The sequence below is a fragment of the Fulmarus glacialis genome, unplaced genomic scaffold (assembly GCF_000690835.1).
Source record: "Fulmarus glacialis isolate BGI_N327 unplaced genomic scaffold, ASM69083v1 scaffold6387, whole genome shotgun sequence".
NCBI classification, from domain to species: domain Eukaryota; kingdom Metazoa; phylum Chordata; class Aves; order Procellariiformes; family Procellariidae; genus Fulmarus; species Fulmarus glacialis.
The window spans coordinates 6,001-29,106 of record NW_009223722.1 but is presented as its reverse complement, the minus strand read 5'-3'; the positions used below and the strand labels follow the sequence as shown (position 1 = coordinate 29,106).

Genomic DNA, 23,106 nt, shown 5'->3' with positions numbered 1-23,106 from the left:
AGCAAAGTCTCTGAGTCATTCTCGCTGAGAGCCCGAGCTCCATCTCTGTTGTTAACTGGGGTTTCAATCAGCTCTACTTGCAGCAGTGTGTAATCGCCAATTTGTGATCTCTGGTTTTAAAGCATGACAAAAACCACAATGTAACTTTTGTACTTCACCATAAGATTCTCCGGAATCACCAGATGCTGTCAAGCCATTTTACTTTTTCTTTGTGTCTGCAAAACAGGTATTCATCAAATAAACGTGTTGTTTGCTGGGTTTTTTTCATAATTTATTTTGAACTTGCTGTAGTAGCATTATTGTCAATTTCTTTACATAAAGAAAAGAAAATGTTTAATAAAGGCAAAGGTGATTATAGAAAAGATGGGTGATTCAACAGTTCTCTCACTGCCTTTTACAGGTACTTAAATGCTCCAGTAATGTTTCTGAGGGCTAATATTTGATCACCAATTTTCTTTGCCCCCCCAGTAGCATGCCCTTTTCTACTCATTTTGTAAATGCAAATATTTGTAAGTTACTGTGTTTTCTTGCTATAAATACTGGCAGAAAGAAAATATCAAAGTCTTGAATGATGAAAAATGCCCCCTCAATTTTAAATTCACTCCAAGTATTCAGCATCAATTGCTTGCACTTTCGTGCAACCAGGTAAAAGAAACACCACCATACGACTTATTTGAGCAATTACAATGAATTAACACAGTTCAACAACAACTACCAAAAAAACGATGAAAATTTCTCACAACTTGAGGTTTGTGTTTTCTAAATGAGAAATGATTCACTAATTAGGACAGATGGTTGAGGATAGTGGACAATGGATGCTTTAGGACATCATAATCTACTAGTACACGGTCCACAAGGTGAGAAAGGCTAGATCAGTGGCATTCATTATGTACAATGCACGAAACCTGACAGCTTTATGCAATAAAATCTATTGGCTATTCTGGCATCACGCCTTCACTAACACATGCTTTCCCAGGGTATTTTGTGTGTATTTTACACACATACATACAAAAAATAATGATATGGAAGCACTTTCCAGTAATTAGAAAGAAATGTGTTCCCACAAGTCAGACTTGGGGCATTATTCCCTCCTGCTCCGTGCAGAGGGAACGCGATTCCCACTGCTCCTTCCACCAGAAGCCATCAGATCCTGCAGATCCTCTCCCACGCACGCCCCTCCTGCAGGGCTGCAATGAGTCACTCAGATCACCAGCTTCTCAATGCTTAAAGTACTTTTTTCATCCTCTTCATTTGAACCAAAATACCCAGGGAGGTCGATCATCTGCTGCTCTGCCTCCGTTAAGCCAAAAGTAGTATTATCATAAAAGGCAAACTCAGGGTCCAAGGGGAAGCTCTGACACTTGTCCCTTCGGTACTGGGCAGGGCTTACACTGAGGCCTCTCTGGGAATTATCTTTGCCAGCCGAGCCCATTTCCTTCCGCCACGCACCTTTGGAGTTAGGTGAAGGGCCCCTCTTACTTCGGCTGGGCTCAGGCTTATCAGCTGCTTTCTCCTGACTGGCAGGCTGGCGGTCAGTGATCAGGTCCAGCTTCTTCACCGGGGGACCTGCCCTGTGGTGGCACCTTGCGCCATGGCCCTGCGGTTCACAGCCCAGCACAGTGCTGTGGGGCTGATCCAGCTTTTCACAAGTTGGATTAGCATTTCTCGATTTTGGCCTCGTCCTGTCCTCCAAACCCTGGTCCCATGTTCTGCTCCTGGAGTTGTAGAGAGGAGTCTGTCGGGGGGTGAGGGTGGACATGCTTCTCTCCCTGAAAGGCCTGGCCTTTTTAGTTTCATGGAAACTGGCTGTTCTTCTAAACTGAGGGTTTCTGTGACAGCCCCTCTCAGACAAGTCCCCTCTGTTATCCTGGTGCTTGAAATGAGCTCTTCTTATCAAGGTTTGGGTAGGGCTCATTGCAGGATTGGCCTGTGAGAATGGAAAATCCAGCCTAGGGTGAGAGCTTTCCCCTGGGAATTTGGGCTGACTGGCTGGCTGGTCCAGAAACGGAGATTTGATCCTAAATTTGTTTGCCGCTGCCTCCTCTTGGTTTTCCCCGCTCAGGGGAAGCATCGTGGTGGCACCAACAACTGTGTCCGTGAGGGGATTCTGAGAGACGTGGTACACCTTGGTGGTCTCAGTAAGGCCCTTCTTCTTCATCTCTTTCAGTTGCTGCTGTGCGAGGCGGTAGCTGAAAATCGGAGGGATTATCTTTTGGGCGTTTGGCTGAAAGTTCTCACTTCCAGAGGCATCACCTTCTTGGGCAAATTGGAGGCTTCGCCTGTAGGTCAGAGGAATGTTAACAGGGGCATCCCCTCCTTCTGCAAAGCTGTCTCGCTGCTTGTTGCCTTGGCAAATGTTCTCTTCGTCGGAGTTTTTCCGGAAGCTGGGGGAATGGATGGAGTTTCGGCGGACAGCGGTGCTGCACTTCTGAGCTCTGCAGAGCTTCCTCCAGAGGGTGATAAGAACGGTGGCAAAGATGATGAACAAGCATAGGGAGATACCTGTGATGGTGACTATATTATTTGCTTTCTGGTCCTCTCCTGGCTGGACAGAAGGTGGGGCGGGAGGCTTGATAGCTGTAACAAAGAGCACACACATCTGTCAGAGTTGCACTGTCATCAGCATTTTGGTATTTTAGGATGGATACTTTACTACGAAGAAAAAATAACCAATTAATACAGTACAGGAAGTTGTCTGCCATTAAAATTTGCTCATTGTAGGTAACTTGCTACTGATCACTTCAAACTGGCAGGAACAGATCTACTTACTTAAAATAAGGCTCCCACAAACCTTTTAAATGTAATCATTACTTTTGCCTGTTCTACCATTTCCATAAGGCACTCCTAAATACATAGAATCATAGAATCATTAAGGTTGGAAAAGACCTCTAAGATCATCAAGTCCAACCGTTAACCCAACACCACCATGCCCACTAAACCATGTCCCTAAGCGCCTTATCTACACGTCTTTTAAATACTTCCAGGGATGGCGACTCCACCCCTTCCCTGGGCAGCCTGTTCCAAGGCCTGACCACTCTTTCAGTAAAGACGTTTTTCCTAATGTCCAGTCTAAACCTCCCTTGGCGCAACTTGAGGCCATTTCCTCTCATCCTATCGCTTGTTACTTGGGAGAAGAGACCAACCCCCACCTCGCTACAACCTCCTTTCAGGTAGCTGTAGAGCGCGATGAGGTCTCCCCTCAGCCTCCTCTTCTCCAGGCTAAACAGCCCCAGTTCCCTCAGCCGCTCCTCAGAAGACTTGTGCTCTAGACCCTTCACCAGCTTCGTTGCCCTTCTCTGGACACGCTCCAGCACCTCAGTGTCCTTCTTGTAGTGAGGGGCCCAAAACTGAACACAGGATTCGAGGTGCGGCCTCACCAGGCATGTAAAATGGGACAACAATATTCACCCTCCTTTATGAAGTACACTAAGATCCCCTGGTGAAAAGTGCCATAAAAGGAGTAAAAATAACCCAACCCAGGCTAGTACTTCAGGTATCACTTTAAAATTATTTTTAGGATAGCTTAAGTGGGTGTGAGAATTGCAGAGAGTTTGAAGAGAAAAGAGGCAGCACTAGCAGGGGCAGTGTAACTTTTCTAAGCAGTCCCCTGAGGGCCCTTCTTCCACCACTGCCCGTCATCTCAACCCCAGAGGACAAAACCTTCCCCTCCACAGCAGGCTCCTAACTGAGAAGGCGGCCATTGCTCTGGTGCCCCTGGCATTCTGGTATTGACACTCTTCTGTCGTAGACTTGAGATGGGCCTTCAAATGGGAAATAATATCCTGCAAACCTGTAATGTGAACATCTCAGAGCTTTCCACAGCCCTTTTAAACCTGTCACCTGCACATTGCACCACCTTACAGAGAGCTGAACCAATGAGAGGTTAATAATTCTTTTTTTGGACAAGGTCTCCAGCATTTCAGTGGCAGCCCTGAGCAGAATACAGCACGGTTGATGGATGAATTGGTCCAGCAGATAATTTTAGTGTCAGGTAGCACTCACTTCCTGACTTCTTGTGGCCAAATACCAGCTTCGAAAGGCCATGAAAATGCTGTTGGAGGATAAGGCTGTTCAGTTGTAGTTGACAAGAGCTGGCCACAAAGCTGTGAGGTTGACCAGAACCACTTAACAACCTTCTCCCAGTCTCTAGTTTTATCCAGAACCCAGAGCCTTCCCTCGGGGTGATGGACAGTCTGCTGTAAAACTTGCCAAGTGCTCCTGCCTGCACCACAGTGACTGTCCAGCCATAGGAAATGCATCTGCAGAATAATGAGAAGCAGAAACCATGTACTTCCCATAATGCAGAAGAACACTCATTCAACAGTGAGCTGGTAGCACAGCTATTAGATATGCAGGATGAGCAAATGCACTGATGAACACAGGCCAGAAGATCTCAGGCTGTTACAATAACAGATGTGCGGGGTGCTGGGTGGGCAGAAGACCCATTCTTTGACTCAGGGCTACCTGACAGCCCCAAGACCTTTGAAAAATCCTGTCATGGGATTAACCTTGAGCTTCATGTCACTCTGAAAGCTTGACATCAACATAAAGAACAAGACCACTGCCTGCTGAATCTTTTTTGGAGGATCCCTAAAACTTGCTTTGAGCCCTACACCATCATGCCTGGAGCACGGAGCACTGCTGTTCTGGGAGCCTGAGTGGCAAGTGAACACGCTGACCTCAGGGGAGAAAGTAGGACCAGCATTTGCCCTGTTCAGTACCACCACAGCAGAGGAATTCATTCATGGCCCATCCTTCTCTCAGCCTCACAGCTGTTTTCTAAAGGCTCTATTTTCTATCTGGAATGCACACTGTAGAGTAGAAAGATAAAAGCTAGCAAACAGCAAGGTTTGAAACAAATAGTCACTTAGATTTGCTTCTCTCCACCTCACCTACCTCTGCCCCTAGACTGCACGCTGGTTTCATTTATTCAGCCATTTGCTCCATCTGCTGGACTAATGACTGCAAACATAGTTATGCTGAAAAAAAGCCTGCCTGCTCCAGAAAGGTGCGGACAGTTGGGGGGTGGGGAGGAATGACACTCCCAGCCTGAGATCAGACAGCAGATGAGCACTGTAAGATCACAGTGCCGAGTCGCTTCTTGAGCAACCTAAGATTCAATGAGATGAAATCATGTAGGTGATCCTGTAAAGGAATCTTCCTGACGTGGGAGCAGGAAGATTAGAAACCATGTGCAAGAGAGAAGTGAGGTAGTTCCTCCAGATGATCCCACGGCAATGGGTGCAGATGCAGGCCTCCTGTGCATCTGGGTTTTCTATATATAAACCCTCTTTATTAACCCAGAGACCCCGCTGGAATCTGAGGATTGTCCAGACCTGCTCAGCGCTGTCAGACAGTAACTCCAACCAGACTGCCACGGCCATGTGCACCAAATATGCATAGGACAGCTGACCTCTTTGGAAACCATCATAAGCCTTATACAGCTGCACATCTGCATAGAAAGAGTGACACCTCCGAGAAGCACCAGAGAGGCCTGTCCCTTCTGTGTGTGTAAAGCAAGGTGCACACCCAAATCGCATGTCCAGCACATGCTTCGCATGCGCAGAACCCCCTCCGAGGTGCTCTGTGCACCAGGACTGCTCTCTGAGCTCCAGAGGAGAGGATGAAACTGGCCGGCAAGAAGCCGAGCCAAACACTGTGCTTATGGAAATACCCCTCCAGCAGGCAACAGGAGGCTCGGAATAGCACAGCTCAGCATCAGCTTTAGAAAAACACCAACTACCCCACTGCCTTTTGCTGGTGGCATCACTGCCCGCAGCAGTTTGACAGAGTGGCATGGAGAAGACAACTACCCGTAGAGCAGGGCATTAGCTTTAAGCTGGGCCCCTAAACATCTGACTTGTTCCTGTCTGCTTATGCTCACAGCTTCATGAAATAAGCAAACCCACAGGGCCAGCATTTTCCAGTCATTAAAAACATCAGACACAAAACATCAGACAACTTAACAACAAACTGTTAAAACATCCCAAGTGCTGCACGAACACTGACAAAATGCAATACCTGGCTTGATGGAATGTAATTTTTAATATTTTCCCTTCACCTGACCTTTTAGAATCATAGAATAGTTTGGATTGGAAGGGACCTTTAAAGGTCATCTAGTCCAATCCCCCTGCAGAGGGCAGGGACATCTTCAACTAGATCAGGTTGCTCAGAGCCCTGTCCAACCCGACCTTGAATGTTTCCAGGGATGGGGCATCTACCGTCTCTCTGGGCAACATGTTCCAGTGTTTCACCACCCTCACTGTAAAACATTTCTTTCTTATACCTAGTCTAAATCTACTCTCTTTTAGTTTAAAACCATTCCCCCTTATCCTGTTGCAACAGGCCCTGCTAAAAAGTTTTCCGCCATCTTTCTTATAAGCTCCCTTTAAGTACTGATAGGCTGCAGTAAGGTCTCCCTGAGGCCTTCTCTTCTCCAGGCTGAATAACCCCAACTCTCTCAGCCTTTCTTCATAGGAGAGGCGTTCCATCCCCCATTTTGTTCCACCTCCATTTTGTTCAATATCAACCTATTTCTCACAGTGCTCCACAATACATTTCAGTCTTGCCTGTATACTTCTGAGGCACTCATTCAACAAATACCTTGAAACTGGTTCAAGCCAACACCTCCATCAAAAAAGGAGTCCTGCCCTCTTCCTGCTCCAGCTACACATTCTCCCCTTCTGCTGCCCTTCCCTTTTCAGTGGCACAAGCATTGCAGTGGCCATGTGATAAACAACTTCCCCACATCCCCAAACTATCCATTTTTTAGCTGGCTCCATTCCAGTTCTCCACACTCCACTTTTGCCAGCACAAGTAAGTGCATGGAAGCAGTCAAAGCAAGGGGTAAGGCATTGCTCACTTTGTAATAGCTTAAATTATCTGTTAAATTACAGCCTGAGAGCCTAGGAGCCTGCACAGTCCCTGTGCACCTTCCCTTCCCCACTTCTGCCCCTGTGGCACCTGTGGGACACAAAGGCATTGGAGCTTGTAGATCAGCCAGTTTCTGAGCAGATGGACCTCTGGGGCCCTTTGGCATCAGCAGTCTCCTTTTCAGCAGGGAGTTTACAAGAAGCAAAAGTTTTGCATGGACTGAGCACCATCACCCCATTAAAAGGGACCATTTCTCCTGCCCCTCACGCTGGCTGCAAACACCTGAGTATGGTGCTGGCACAGCCCCACCGTCGGCCATGCAGCTGCTGTAACCCCCTTTCACCTTACAGGAGGCTCAAGTCTCCTGTATCCGCATCCACTGGCCACCCACCAGCACCGGCCAGCCTGCCCTGTCACCGGCCAACAGCGGTGGCAGGCTGGAGCAGGGGGAGACCTGGCACTGCCACCTCAAAAAAATCCCAGAGTGAGACCCCCACACCGCGGGTCCTCTTTTAATAGGTTTTCTTTTTAATAGGTTTCCACTGTCTGGAGTCTTTGGCCTTCACTACTGAACACATTCTGCTAGCCCCAAGATCTCTCTCCCAGCCCTTCCCCACCCGCCAGCCATGCTGGAGATTTTAAACGCCGTCCACGGCACTCACAGCATGCAAAAATCTTGGAGACCTATCTCCAGCTGTCCCACAAACATGTAGGCTCCCGCCTTACTCCATCAACCGCAGGAATGTGACACCCCCCCAAAATCAATACGACTGAAGGAGAGATCGGATGCTTCCATTTTACAAAGCCCTTTTAATAACAGGCGCTTTGCTTTTGCCAGAGCAGACACGCAACCACAGGGAAGAGGACAGCAGAGCTACGTACACAAACACTCCTCCAGCGAACACAAGGAAGTCTCCCTCGGTGATCCAGCGCAGCCTGGTTTTGCCGGTGAGGAGGTGAGGCACTCTCGGAAGCGCTCCCGGACGCCATCCCCACAGGTGACGCTGCAGGGGCTCCAGGGCTGCCACGGGCTCCACGTTTCTGCAAATACACAAGCTCACAGCAATGAGGAACGCGTCTGCCTCCTTACCTTTAAAGACAGAAGCATATGTCTTCTCATATTTAAGAAAAACAGCAATAAATAACCAAAAAATGCAAATGGCAACACCAAAAGAGCAAGAAGCTTCCAGGGACCTGCTCCTATTCCCATCAGAGTCTGGGGCAACGCTCCCTCTTTTTTTTTTCCCTTTTTTCACTCCACTGCCAGCCAGCAACACAGCGGTCAGTTAACTGAGGCTGGCAGGACCTGCCTGGAACAACAGCAAATGGAAATTAATCCACAAATCATTGGAATGGGTTCGTAATTTATATATTAATCCAATTCCTGTCTGACAAATAGTGCTTTTACAGCAGGATAACTTCATTGACTTAAGTGTAGTTACTCCTGATTTATATGATTGTGAAAGGAGGATAAGCCTACAAGGCCTAATGAAATGGCAATATTGGTTTTTCTCTTTATTATCTTCTCAGCACACAAACGTGTTATTGAATCATTCATTTGATAGCTTACAGGTCCCTATTGTTTTATTGCTTATGGTTAGGCACTTAACTCAAGATGAAGTTTTGCAGGTTCATTTATTTATTTTAAGTGGAGGCAGGCTCAGGTTCTAATGCTACCTCAAATATTATCATTTTTTAATATGTAATGAAATCCCTCTTTTGCTTAGACAACATCCTCATCCAGCGTTCAACACTCAAACTTTACAGCAGTGAGAACCTAGAGAGAGAAAGACACCATTCCTGCCCATATCTGACAGCTGTCACGCTGAAGCAGGACCACAACTTTAAATTCCAAACCAATGCACAGTCCAGATGCAACCTTTAAGGACAGATACCCTAGGGACTCTCCTATGGGTCAGTTGACTCAGTACCTGGCTTTGAAATGTGCCAGAAAGAAAAACAATAGACCACTTACTCCATTTCACCACTCACAGATAAAGTGGAAAATCAGCTAAATCACAAAATGTAGATTAGATTTCCTAATGTTTGCTCTTTTAAATAATTTATGGTGCTGCTACTGCCAACACAGGTCACGATCTTTAATTTTCTTACACCGTTGTTTTGCTGCTAGCACGCCACCGAGCTCCTGATCGGTGAACGATTTATGATGTTAAAGGACTAGACAGTGTTGCATGACTGGAAATGGCTTTATGATTTCAGGTTATATTGGTTGCTGTATTGTTCATAGTGTGTTATTATTTTTAAAAGTCTCGAACAAAAATAAATACAGCTGTGTTTTAATAAACATGAAATTTTAACTGCTTTGGGCCCTGTCCTACAAATTTTTGTGAGCACGCCAGTATGAGTAACGTTAATGCGAGCAGTGTAACAGAACCAGCGGGGCTGCTCTCCTGAGTGCAGGTATTCACCTGCATTGCAGGATGAGGCCTGGAGGTTTTGAGCTTACACGTGTGCTGTCAGCCGAGGCTGCAAAGCGTGTGTGGGCACATACTCACGCACATCTGTGTGCATGCATGTTCGAGTACTTCTGCGTCGCCTAATACAGAGTAGAGATGGGCACGGCGAGACACCTCAGTGGTGCTGTGGTTTTAAGCCCACTCAACACCAAGAGACCTCCCCAGCTATTTGCCACTGACCCTACCATAATATTGCGATATTGATGATCCCAAGCTGTCTTTCACTTTTTGCTCTTTGTGCTCCTCTCTGCTTTCACCCTTCTGTCTCTGAAGCTGGGGAGCTGCTACAGCAGGGGAGAGGAGCCCAGAAGCAGGCTGAGCTTTCACACTCCTCCTCCAGTTTGCAGCTGCGCCAGTTTCCAGTCAAGTGCGAAACGGAGCAAGACTGCATGGTGTGTGGTGTCAGGAGGAAAGGGAGTCAGAGGATGCCAAGGAGGGGGGAACTGGGGAAGGTACAGGCCCTGGCAGCTGCAAAATCACATCAGTCAGCGAGCAGAGCTATTAGTGAGGGCAGGAAGAAAAATGGCCATAATTAATAGTCAGTCAAGGGCCCACTGATCCCTCCTCCAAAAGACTTCATAGTATCACAGTATTTGGGGATCTCACAACACTTTTCTTCCTAACAGTATCATTAAAGACTCCAGCAGTGTCCCTTATCACTGGCAGAGGGAGGTAGGCTAGCTGGAGAAGCACCCACCTCCTCATAGACTACTTTATGTGAGCAGCTTGGTGAGTCCCTTGCCATAATTTCCAGGGTGTGAGCTAGCTCATTTCCCTCTCTCCACATTCCCTGCTCGTTTAAACTTCTGTTAATTACAGTCAGATATAGACCCAGACAGAAAGGTTCTGGTCGCCTCCAGTGCTAACACTGGGGATAGTGGAGGGTGTTCGGCAGCCTCCGCATTGATGCCTGTGGGCTTCAACGTACAAGAACATTTAGGATGAGTAATTTTCTAACTTTGACGTCAAACCTATGATGTGCCCATTGCTCCGGGGTGCTTTTCACTGACTTCGGCTTCAGCTGAAGGCACAGAGTTCCTTAGCAAAAACACTTGGCATCCATAGCTTTGGGGCTAAGAATACGCACCTTAAGCAGCAGGAGAGCAGGAAACGCTCCAGCTCCATGAAAGACTGGAGATTTAAACTCCTGCAACTTGCTCTGCAACCTCCTGCAATTACCAGAATGTAAAAGAAAATGAAGCATAGTTTATTCTCCCCCAAGGAAATGAAATGATTAACCTGCATTTAAGACAAACAGATCCAAAGCGCCAGGGGAAAAAACAAGGTATGCACTGCAAACTAGCTCTAATAAGTGTGAAATTTTTCACATACAATTGAGGAATCAATTATCAACGTGAAGACATCTAACTGATGAATTAGTCTGAAATAGCTGACAGTTGGCACATCTGCCAACATGAAAGGTAAATGCAATTAACTGTGTTAATTGTTGTTCTGCACAAATATCTCCCCTCAAATTTCTGTGTTCGTAAGACTTTGAGCATGCAGTGCTATCCAATGGCGCAGTCAGTGAGGGATGCTCAGCATCATCCTCCCAGCCTGATGCACGTGATAGTCCTAAGCACTTCAACAAGACCAGTGATATGGGACAAAATCACTAACTGTTTACAGGCTCATGTAAACGCCTACACTAGCCTGGGGGATTGCAGGGTATTTGTGGAAGTTGAGATCAGTTTTTAGGTCCTGAGATTGGGTGTACACCCATTGTATTCGTGTTTGGGTAAGACCTGGGAAAGCACCCTTTTCTGTGTTTCTTTATTTCCATGGAAATGAAGCCTGGGTGCACTGAAATGGTGGCATGCTCCAACAGGTTACTAATTTGGACAACGAAAGGACAAGGATCCCTTTAAAGGAAGAAAACCCAGACTCCACCTGGGCAAATTACAGTCTTTTCCCCACAAACAGGCATCTTTAAGAATTGTGGAGGCACAGCCTAAAAATTTTTCTTCAGAAGCTAAGAGCTATCCCAGTGAGTCCATAACACCCAATTTATTCCTAAAATGGTGGGGGTGTGGAGATGAAGCATTCACTGACACAGGAGAAGCAGATGGGGCACAAACCAGCCCTGGCATACCCGGATCCCCTGCATCCGCCCGTTTCTAAATAAATGCAAGCCAGGTACAGATTCAGGCAATAGAGCTAATTGGTTCCCAGATTTTCCTACAGATAGGCAGGTCTGATTCATACAGTCTTATTCAGGGAGCAAGAATTTGATGGAAGTTGTATATCCCTGCCTGACCCCTAGATACTCCACTTACTCCTCTCCTCCCTTACTGACCAATTTTCCCTCCAGAATTTCCCTTTGCTGGTAACAGCTGCACTTCTTATGCCCTGCTGACCTCCTGATAGCTTTTTTTTGACAGTTAGCAAAAGTCAGATGAACAAAATTAATCGCTGCTGTCAGCAAGAGACTTCACTGGGAGTCACACCAAAATTGAAACTGGTCTCCAGAGTGTAACTAAGAACTGTGAAAGAAAGGTAATTAACACCGGAAATACGAAGAAAATATGCCCATTTATATGCTGTAGCATTACCGATCAATTTTAGCAGTCTCATCCTGAATGTTTCAAGCGGGATACAGGCTAGGACATGGAACATCCTCCTAAGGAGTGCAGAAGTCTCACTGCTGGGGACGCTTAAATCCCAGATGAGCAAAGCACAGGATAAAGCATTGAAAAGAATGAGCGTGTAATACATCTGTTGCTGGGTAAGATGATCTAGCAGAGGTTCCTACCTCAGACATTCAAATAATCCCGTCAAACACAGGGAAAAAATTAGCTGCATGACTCTCTCTAAGTCACTTGTGTGAAACAGTTAACACCCCACTGAGATGAATGAAGTGACTCACATCTCGCTGTTATTTTTTCACAGGTTCTCCAGCTGGAGTCTACAGAAAGCTGCACAACTGCTGGCTCACATTTAATAGATGTATTCCCCACCTTTAATAGATATATTCACAGTCTTAGCACAAGCTTCTTCGTGACACTCATTCTGAAGCTGGTGGCCTGGGCTGGAAGAGCTGCTGTCCTGGCCCACTCAGGGCCACCGGGAACCTTCTCCTTCCTACTCCAGACACAAGCCAGATTCCTGTTCCACAGGCTGGACTAAACCTGGCTGGGATGAGGAGTAAAGAGCAGAATTGACAAAGGGTCAGGAATATAACTGATGCCCAATCTATGGAAAATGGGTGTGGCAAGATAATCTTCTTTTATCTCATCCTCTGTGGTTTGGATGAAGATAATTTTAACGATTTAGGAGCTTTGATCTTTTACAAGACGATATCTCTGCTTCGTAATAATAGAGCATATGCTAAATGAAGTAAGAACTGGCTGAGTGACAGATTTGATATGCAATTGTCAACAGAAAACCATCTCCGAGTGGGAATGCATTTGGAGAGATTCCAAAGGGATTAGTATAAGGCTCAGTGCTGTACAATGCTTGCCTAGTTGACACGAAAATAAATATAAAACCATTACTGAGAAAATATGTCACTCCTGTGATGACATAAGTAGATAGTGCAGTGGTATGGAGCAATGTATGTTACCTGCTAAGTTAGGATAACTCAAGCAAAGTAGATTGTAATTCAGGAAAATGTAAAATGTAGGAAGAAGGAATACAAACTGTACCTGCAGGATGGTAGACTACATATTGAAAGGTCATACACAAAAACACCTCAAGAGGAGTTTACAGGGTAAAAGTTATGGCAAAATTACCTAATGCAACCGGTGGAAATTAAAGCAGAGGAGCAGTAAGTAGCTGCTCAAGGGGCATCAGTGAGGAGGACGTCAGAACACAGCATCCAAAGCTGGTAACCCATCAAACAAAAGGACTGTTTAAAAAAATTGAAATGGAGCCAAAAAGAGCCAGAAAATTAATCAAATCCTGAAAAAAATACCTTCCAACTAAAGACTTAATCTTTTTAGTTTATTAAAAAGAACACTGAGATTATCTGGAATGACTGAGACGATCTGGATGTGCAAACGCCTTCGCGGTGGGAAGATAGTGGATAGGAAACAGCTGTCTCCTCTAGCAGAGAGCAGCAGAATAAGAGCGAGTCACTAGCGGATGTAGTTAGATGAGCTTTAGTTATGAAACACACAGAGTTTCCCCTTTTTTTTAAAAAAAAAATCAGAGCAAAGTATTGAGAGAAATTACCAGAAGGGTCTCTGTTTTGTGGTGCCTTCAACAAAAGCCTGAGTAACTCTCTGGAGCATAAGTGGCAGCCGAATGCAGACTAGTTGTGGGACTCAACACCAGGGTAGCTGGATGAAAAGTGATGGCCCACGCTGCACAGGAGCCCAGAGTAGAGGATTTATCACCTCTCCGTGCCTTAAACTGAGTGAGGTCAGGAAGTCCGAAGCAGAAAATAAGTGACTTGTGGAGAGGCACCTGCTGTTCAGCAGCCACACGTTTTACATGAACAGCTATCAGGTATCCAGGTACCCTGCAGCAGGGTGAGACACTCCTGAGCCTGGGAGAGGGCTTTCCGAAACAGCCGGGAGGCGGATGGCCATCGCAGGCAGCGCAGGTTCACTCCGCCTGTCGTGGCTTCAGGCTGATGCACCCCTCCCAGAACACCCCACTCCTTTCAAATGGTGCCTGCGGGCTTTGAAGTCTTGCAGGTACAGGCACGAAGTCAGATGTGCTGCAGTCTAATTAATTTCACATTGACATTTTATTTACGGCTACGTGGTGTGGTTTTGCTTTCATCGGCTTTGTAGATTTGACACTTCTAACTTGGCAGCTATTGACTTAACTCTGTTCTTCACAGGCATACCCCAATTCTTTCCACTGCAGTTGTAAGGATGGTGCTATCGGGAAACCCAAGGAAACAAAGCAGATTGCAGGGAGTCATTGCTTAAGGTGGATTTCATCAATTAAAACAGTCAAAACAGAAACATATCTATGTCATATCCTAGGTATTCATCTGTCAGGGTAATTATCTAGATCGCATCAGCGTAACATACCACCCAAGCACAGAGAAAGAATTAGAATTCTCTCTTCCTTTTTCCTTGAGAATTATTTCCATTAAGAAAATAATATGCTTTCATTTTTACATAGACTTTCTTATGCTAAAGGAAGAGAGAGAGTGCCAACAGAGAATGTAGATGGGAAGTTAAGACTAAGAGAAGAACTACATACCAAGTTTGGCATATGGTGAAAATAGAGGTAATTTTTAGTACAGAGTGTTAATTAAAGAGCTAACAGTTTTAGAATTTATGAAATAGTACGAAGTAAGATCACATCACACTAGGAACCTAATCAAGGTAGGCTGTATCCGGACTGTTGTGCTATGGAGCATGTCCTACATTCCTGGTCTCCTGATGACCCCGCTCAGAAACCTTCCCATGAAGTGCAATGACCCTTTTTTGGCTCGAGTTCCTGCACTTCCTTTTCAGGGAGACCAGGGTGGGGAGGTGTAGAAAATGTGTACATCTCAAACCTTTCAACTCTTTGAAGTGTTTACATGAGAAAGACATGTGTCCGTTACATATGGACGCAAGCCTGCTTCAAATGAGAACGTTTACTTTTCTGTTCCAGGGTATAGGCAACACAACCTAACCCAACCCAACCCCAACCCCCTCGTGCACATACAGCCCATCCCTCACTGTGGTTGCCTTCCACAAATAAGGGAGAGAAGGACATTTGGCTCATCTGCTTCCTCTGCCATGCTACTGTGATTTGTAGATTCTGCCAAACCATGGACTGCCACCTTTGAAGCTACATCTGCATAACATGTATAGATATTCCTTTAACAGGGCTGAGGAATGGGCTCAAGCTCTGTCTTGTGATCATACTTAACTGTGATCATCCCTTAACCACTATCATTCATACTCCTGGACATGGTTTTCACTTCTGCCAACCAGAACTCTCCCAGACCATGTCTGGTCATGGCCCAAAGGACTATATGGACCACAGACTGTCCTAGCTGGCAGTTTGTATGATTCTAATCTTTTCTGGGAGGAAAGGTTTAGCTATATGAATGTGACCCATGATCTGCCAGGTGGCGTCATGCGTCAGAAAATGCACCCTGGTCTGTTTTAAGCAGCAGCAGAGACATGTCTTGAAAGGTTGCTTGAAAAGCCCCCAAGTGACACAACAGTGTCTTTTTCGCTATGGCCAAATCCTGACCCATCTCACCAAAATTTGTGTATCCAACAGGTAGGATTCTAAACTCCTACAGCAAATGGGCTAGAGAAAGAGACACCCAGGTGAGGATTCAGCCCATGCATCTTCTATACCCATGAATCACCCTTGTGAGATGCCTGTCTCTCTTGACTAAAAAGCTAGACAACTACATAATGTTGGACCCTTGGCTTTTAGACACTTAAGTGTAGGTAAGACTAATCCTACCTTTAGTGTCTCCAGTAGGCCAGATCTACTGCAGTAGCTTCTTACCTCACTGACAGGGCCAAGTTTCAGTTTTACCCGGACTAGATAGATCCATCATTCAGAACGCCCCAAACGATTTTGGTTGGTACTTAGTGTTAACTTAGCGCAGTTTTAAGCTACCACAACGGCATTTGCTACCAAATGTCCTTGTGTATGCCTCTACATAACAGTCTACTCCATCTTGTTCCCATCTGCATATGACAACTATTTGGCTGGTGTAGGAGACCCAAAAAGTAGCTATTCAATAGGGAACACTACAAACAAACCTATTTATCATTACCCATGTTGGCTGTGAAGAGTGCCGATTTTGGCTAAAAGAGGACAAACATCAGTACAAACCCATATTCCTTTGGATCATCATACACTCCTTAACTCTTGTTGGGAAATGGCTTCGGTTTGAGAAATTAAAGAGGTCAAAGCAGTATTTGTTCTTCCCCACATCAAACAAAGTGCAGTTAAATTCTGTCCTGTTGTCTCCTGGGTGAAGGGTGTTTTCATACAGCCAAGTTGTTCTTTGACTAGGATGCTTGAGAGCCTCTTTATAGACGACAATTTTTCCGCTGATAGAAGTGCATGGTGGAGACACTACGAAGACCTGAACCAAAGTTTTGCATGTTGCTTCTGGTGCCACAACCAGCCTGTATCCAAATTTGTGGAGAAGATCTATGGGTCCTATGGAGGCAATGATGGAATGTGTTTCTAACGATTTCAGTAACACGGTGATGTATGTTTCTTGACCAACAGGTGGGCAACCAAACTCTACCCACTGGGACCTAGAGAGCAGAATTCCTTTGCTAGTTCTAATGCCCAGAGTCTCATCAGAGCTTACTCTTCCGAATTCATAAAGGGTGCTGGTGAATATCACATCCAGTGAAACCACTGTCTCGTTCATGGCACACAACTGCTCATTTGTAAAAAGTCCAACCTGAAGGGAGCTCCCAAGCACCTCTGAACTCTTGTTCAAATCAATGTGAAAGACAGGCCATTCCACATGGAGGGTGGACACGCTTCTTCTGCTCCACTGGACAGCACTGCCATTATCGCTGGGAGAGACCATTCTGAACAAGAAGTTCCCAGCACTCTTGAAATGGAAACACTCAAACTCCACCATCCCCTGGGACTGATTTGCTGGAAGCTGTTTTCTTGCAATTATCTTGTTGCTGCTGGCATCCAGCAATAGGATGGACAGATGCTCTGCTGTCACATTACCACCACTATAGTACTGATATTCCACAGACACTGTGTCATTGCTGAAGGCTACATGACCTGGGCGCTCCAACAGGAGATACTCCACTTCGCCAAGAACTGAAAGGAAAACAGTTTCACAACAGTAGTAAGAACCAAAAAGACAACTGATTGTTTATCTATCTTACGGAAGAAACCAAAGATTTATAAAGTGGATATTTAAGAAGTGGTTCTCAAAGTTTTTAAAGTGAATCAGTTCACAAAAAAAAAAAAGGTCCTAGCTATAGCAATTAAAGCTCACCACCTCTCCTTTGTGCAGGGACGTGGTTTGGAGCAGCTCAAAGTCCACTGCAGTAACATGTTCAGGAAGGTTAAAAACAAGGTTAAAAAAAAAAAAACCCAACCCAAAAGATTCACAGAAAACTTTATTTATCAGGATAGATTCTCAAACTTCTCAACTTCTTTCACTTACAGATTCTTAAAGTCCACTTCACAGTGGCCAGCTGTTCCACTTACTTTAGCTATAAATTGAGCAAAAAAGGACAGTAGTTTCTTAATACAGAAACATGAAAAATGTCCCTCAAATTAAATAAAATAGGAAGTCTGCATGATGCTTTTTGAAGCCTCTTCTCTTGCTCTGTCTTATGAATCTTTCATTTTGCTCATTTGCATCACAGAGACACTTGAGTGAAAGAGCTGAAAATAACAGTGATGGTGACTGCAGCACTTTTCTTGTCTCAGATGTGGTGCAACATGTCTAAATGACATCATTTCATTATAAATGGCGCAGTCTTTTTAAATGCACTTCTTGCATGACCATGTTTATGCAAGTTGCCAAATTATCCTGAGACATGCTGTAACTAGTGGCGATAGATGATATCTAAACCAATGGATTGGGAAGATCACATTTTCGTTCTCAGCTCAGCTAGCTTTTCTGCGTTGCTTGAAACTTAAGGATTTCAGACATAGAAAGGTTATCTGAAAAATCGGAACTGCATACATCTATTCCAGACACAGAATGTGCTGTGAGACATCTTTATTTAATTAATTGTCTGGGAAAAAGCTTTTGAGTCTTGGATGGAAGGTGCCACGGAAGTGTAAAACTTCAGTTAAAGCAATCCTTTCATAAGTAGTATCAACTAACAATACTTTGACTTGTTAAATCTGTTACACGTCTTAAGATTACCTCAAAGAAAACTTTGCTGGAAAAATACTGCAACTGCCAAGGCAAGCACCCAGCAGTCAGGAGTAGCAGGACTCATCTCACATAATATTAGACGCCTACCACTTTAAGCTTCAATTTGAGTTAGTCACTTTGGATTCACTTTCTTGTCAGCAGGGAAAATTTTCAGGAAGAAATTCGTCTGACCAGCTATAGACATTTACATCAGGGTGAGGTGCAGTGTGCACTAGAAAAGCCTACTACTCTCCACCAGCTATAACACGTCCTTAAAATAACTCCAACCACAACTCCAACCACATCCAAAGTCCAAATGAAGGTGGCACACACAGACTTACACATATAAATCATGCATATACTCTTACATATATGTACTATAACTCAGTCTTTGATTTGCATTTCCACAAAATGCTGCTTCATTTGGCACATGGATGGTGCTCGTTACCAGAGGGCTCTTTTGTTCTCATTCTTCCATGGGTGGTCCCATGCATTATTGACTGCACACCATCCAAAATCCATCCTGAATACACAGAATTATTCATTTCCCCCATGGACTCTTCTATTGTGCTCTTATCATAGTATATTAGAAATATTAATGAGTTATCCTTCCAATATCCCCAAAAGATGAGAGGATGTCACTATTCTTGTTTAGTGTGTTAGGAACCAAGGCACAGGCACAAAGGTGAAAACTGTCAAGTATCAATTAATTGTGGATGCCCTAAGAAAGCCAGGACCTGATTTTAAATACAATGGTCCTTCAGATATCCAAAGCAGGATCCCACTGATCCCAGCTGTGATGAGCACATGGCATCCCAGCAAACCCGATCTCAATTTGGACACTCAGAGAGTAGAAAACAGATCCTGAATGCCTGTGAAAAATGGCTCTCTGTGAATTGCCAACACATTCTCCTTGCTCTTCATGTCTTCTGTCATCTGCGCCTGCCCATATTTTCCAGTCCTGTTCCTACTGTCACCTAGTGTCAATATCTCTTGGGTACTATCCTAACTCTATCACTATTACCACGGTTCTCCAAACTCCTGCCCTCGTCTGCTAGCCTCATAGCTCTTCCCCCTTCTCCTGTTCCCCGGGCCTGCAATTAACTCCAGCAAGTTCCCACCTTTCCTGCTCTCTGCTAGCATGACAGCAGAGAGCACAGGACAAGCAATTCTAGTGCCCGGTATTACAAACGCAGGGGAACTCTGCTGCCCTAGGCAGGAGCACGCACAGTATTGTGTGGGGCTGGCAAGAGGAGCCAGCGGGAGTTGGGGCACACTCGACCCTTCAAAGAACTTCATCACTAACTCATCTGCAAGGACTTAGATCTGGACCAAGTCTGGGCAGATCTTCATAAAGACAGCAGAAAGCATGTCCCAGGCCACCATGAGCACTCTAACAAACATGAAGTTCCCACAGCTGTGTTAGAGTTTCCCAGTGAAATGCTTGCAAGTTGCTGAGTTTTTGTTTCTTTGAACGTGGGCAAAATGATCTTTCTACAAAAGAAATTTGTAGATTCAACTTAGCGGAAACATTGTAAGGGAAAAAGAAATCAGACCACGGCGAAAACCCAGCATGAAAAATTTCAACTTCAAGCTCTAAACTTACAGCAAAACCATTCAAGTGATAGTAATGAAAAGCATTCATGTTTGTACCTACTGCTCTACTGTCCTTACTCTATTTTACAACTGTCTTGACTCTCTTGCACTGTTTTTTATTTGGCATGGCTCAGACAGGAACAATTAAAATCACTGTGTATGTGTGTGGGAGGACTGGAGACAGGCCAGGGGACTGCCATGTAGCTCCCATCAAACCTAACGCAGATCACTTGGGAAGCGAGGAAAGTGAGCATTACTGCAGGATGCTGCTACAGCATTGCACAGCTCCGGCTGGTGCACCCCAGCTCACAGCATCTTTTCCCCCATCTTTGGTTAATAACACAAGAACTTTGCACTCTTGGACAGCCCACATAGCAGTTTTTCATGATGCTCCAAAAGGCACCAGTCAGAAGTAGCCAGCTTCCACTGCAAGCTCCTTTAGCTGCCCTCCAGCCTACTACACGCGCACGACTCCGTCACATGCGAAAACTTGGTCCCAGTTGTTTGGACAGCCAGTCAGGGACAGCTGTCAATGCATTTGTGTATTTTCGGTTGTCCTTACAATGGTCTCCCATTGAATGGGGCCCGGCTGTGGCGCCACCGACCTGCCAGAGGAGTCTTTACAAGAACTCATGCTTAGAAAGATCAAAAGGAAAATCCTTGTTTTCACTGAAGGGCGAGAAGAATTATTTGAGGGTGCTATTCTGTTATTTATTTATTTTTAATTGTGTTTAAGCCAACTTGGGTTGTGCTGTTGGCTTGTCAGCCACCAGTAGCACAGAGCTAAGAAGAACAAACACATCAGAAAAACTGGTAAGAAATGAGAATACTGTTTTGTTGTATGTTAGGGCTTTTTTTAGCATTTCAGTAATTTTCCAGAGCATACTGGATCACTTAAAAAATAGTCTTGGTCTGAATCAGAGAAGTATGAGTGAAACAGTTATCTAAAAACTATGTACACATGTGATATACTCAAAAGATGTGTATAGGCAGAACTGTTTCAAAGTCATTTTCTGAATTATGAACTACCCTTTAACTGGAAATAAGGCAAAAGATGATGCACCTAAAGTTTGCAGCAGAGATTTAGCTCTTTAACTGCACCCTGTAATTACCTACTGTGCCCTGCTCTATAAAGTTCAGGAATAATAGCTTTTATCTCTGAGTCAATTAGTTGTGAATGCCTACAGGACTGGCTCACCAAGAACCAGTGGATATCACAATCATTCACCTCACTTCTTGGGTTAAGTGAATTTAACACTTACCTTCATTGTGTTCCCCACTCAGTGCAGTGTTCCTAACTTGGATATTTAACTTTGTCTTATTAAAAGAATTAAAAGCCATAGCCAAGTGACTTCACTTCTACTGGAATTAAGTTCATCTAAAAGATGGCAATTCTAGGTTCTTTACACCTTCTAGTGATCCCTTGTTCTAGAGCAAAGATGGAGCAAGCACAGAGGCATGAGTAGCTGAGCATACTTACTATTCAGTCATTACCTATAATAAGATTTTTCTCACTCATACAAGGAAAGCAAACTGCATACATTTTTGGTCCATTTCTCTCCTTTGCAAGACATATTCAACCGTTTGGTGTGTGAACTACGTGCTACTACAGCTCATTCCGTAAGTGGGAACTAAACAAACCTTTTTCTGTTTTTTGCATGCTACAGACATTCCAGCAGTGCATGGATTAACCCTTTAGCATGGTTTGACAATGTACTGCAGCTATCAGAACACCACCTGCTTTTAACTTAGGAATGTAATTTTAGAAAACATATGTATTATTTAGGAATTGAGAGTCCCATTTTAAAAATTTCTAACTCACTGTGCAATAAGGAATTAATTCCCTTTGCAAATCTACTTCCTACTTAGTACAGCCTTGGAAAAGATAAGACACCATGCATAGGATGCCCCTCAGCTTGTAGACATCTTACAGTTGTCTAACTTGAACTTAGATGTCTAACCTCCCTCCTTGGCAGCTGATGGTGAGAAGGAGGTGCTTCCTCATTCCACACATCTCAGATTCAGATGGGTTGGAGCTGCTTTCAGTATGTGCTGATTTGTGCACAGACTACTCAAATGAGACTGATTGCCTCTGACTAGCTGCCTAATTTTACGTGACTAAAATTGAATGAGTATGAATACCATCCTTTGGCTTCTTATATGGCCAGAGGAAAGAACACCCCTGTTCTCTAAGTGGCAGCTTCAGTCCATCGGTTAGGGGCTCACTCAATCACAGGAGGTTGCCTGTACTGTAGATGCTTGTATCTCAGCCAACCACCATAGGTTCCTTTTATAGTTTGACCTGGTTCCGGCTGGGACAGAGTTAACTTTCTTCCCCATAGCCTGGGGGGGGGTGCTGTGTTTTGGGTTTGGTATGAAAGGAGCGTTGATGGCCCATGGATGCTTTGGCTGTTGCTGGGTGGTGCTTGCACCAGGGGGAGCACAGCCGGGGTGGCGGACCCAGCCAGCCAATGGGGTATTCTATACCATGTGACATCATGCTCAGTCTAAAAAACGAGGGGGGGGGTGGCTCCCCCCCCGTTCATGACACGCGGTCGGCAGTTGGTGAGCAGTTGCATTGTGCATTGCCTGCTTTGTATATTCTGTTTTTGTTGTTGTTCTCATTGTTACTATTACTGTTCTATTTTGTTTTATTTCAATTATTAAACTATTTTTATCTCAACCCGGGAGTTTTCCTACTTGTGCCCTCCCGATTCTCTCCTCCATCCCACCGGAGTGGGGGGTGAGCGAGCGGCTGTGTGGGGTTTATTTGCTGGCTGGGGTTAAACCACGACAAGTTAATGGAGAGAAACAGGTACTTCTATGGCACAGTTCCGCCCATCCTGGTATGGATATCTAAAATAGGTCTATCTTCCATGACGTTCATTAAATATTATGAAATATGAGTCTTACAAGAGAGCAGAGTTCCAGTTACCGCTCCTAACACAGCCAGTCCCTTGATGATGCCCACGGAAATCTGTTCCTTTATCTTGTTTATTTCTCTGAGCAAATTTACAGCAGGAAAGGTTCCTGCCACTTTGATCTAAAGGGGCAATTTATGCAAGCTGCATTTTCCACCTAAATATTGCATAAGATCTAGACTATATTCTGTGCATATCAGTGGTGGTTCCTGTGGCATCTGATTTCAACAGATCATCTGGAAACAGCACCATCCATAAACCACCTTGTGAATACACATCCCACAGTTTTCGCTTGAAAGCTCTAATACTCACCGTAGTCACAGAGCACTACTAACAATAGATTTGAAAAATCTTTCAACATCTGTTTCATTCTGACCAGTGAGATCCCAGATCCTTTTACTCCTCATGTCCTTCTTCAGCTCCAAAGTGCAGGCACTTCTTTCCAAGAACACCTGAAAGTTAAAAA

At 44.8% G+C, this 23,106-nt stretch overlaps 1 protein-coding gene across 2 annotated transcripts; it reads right to left on the bottom strand.

The window, feature by feature from the left end:
• Positions 1 to 1,201: 1,201 nt before the first annotated feature.
• On the bottom strand, positions 1,202 to 23,094 carry THSD1 (thrombospondin, type I, domain containing 1). 2 transcript variants are annotated; one of them, XM_009581890.1, is made up of 4 exons: positions 22,953 to 23,094; positions 16,101 to 17,066; positions 7,756 to 7,914; positions 1,202 to 2,577 (listed from the first exon to the last, which is right to left on the bottom strand). In XM_009581890.1, exons 1-4 carry the CDS (start codon positions 23,008 to 23,010, stop codon positions 1,202 to 1,204), a joined length of 2,559 nt encoding a protein of 852 aa, XP_009580185.1. In that variant the 5' UTR covers positions 23,011 to 23,094. The 2 variants fall into 2 exon arrangements, with proteins under 2 accessions (XP_009580185.1, XP_009580186.1); XM_009581891.1 differs by lacking the exon at positions 7,756 to 7,914.
• Between the last annotated feature and the right edge of the window lie 12 nt (positions 23,095 to 23,106).

Excerpts from the sequence above, each read along its gene's own strand:
- THSD1 (XM_009581890.1), bottom strand. The coding sequence starts at position 23,010 with ATGAAACAGATGTTGAAAGATTTTTCAAATCTATTGTTAGTAGTGCTC. Across the intron at positions 7,915-16,100 it reads GATGATCCAAAGGAATATGG|AAACGTGGAGCCCGTGGCAG; the intron begins GTTTGTACTGAT and ends GTGTATTTGCAG. Across the intron at positions 2,578-7,755 it reads TTCGCTGGAGGAGTGTTTGT|CTATCAAGCCTCCCGCCCCA; the intron begins GTACGTAGCTCT and ends TCTTTGTTACAG.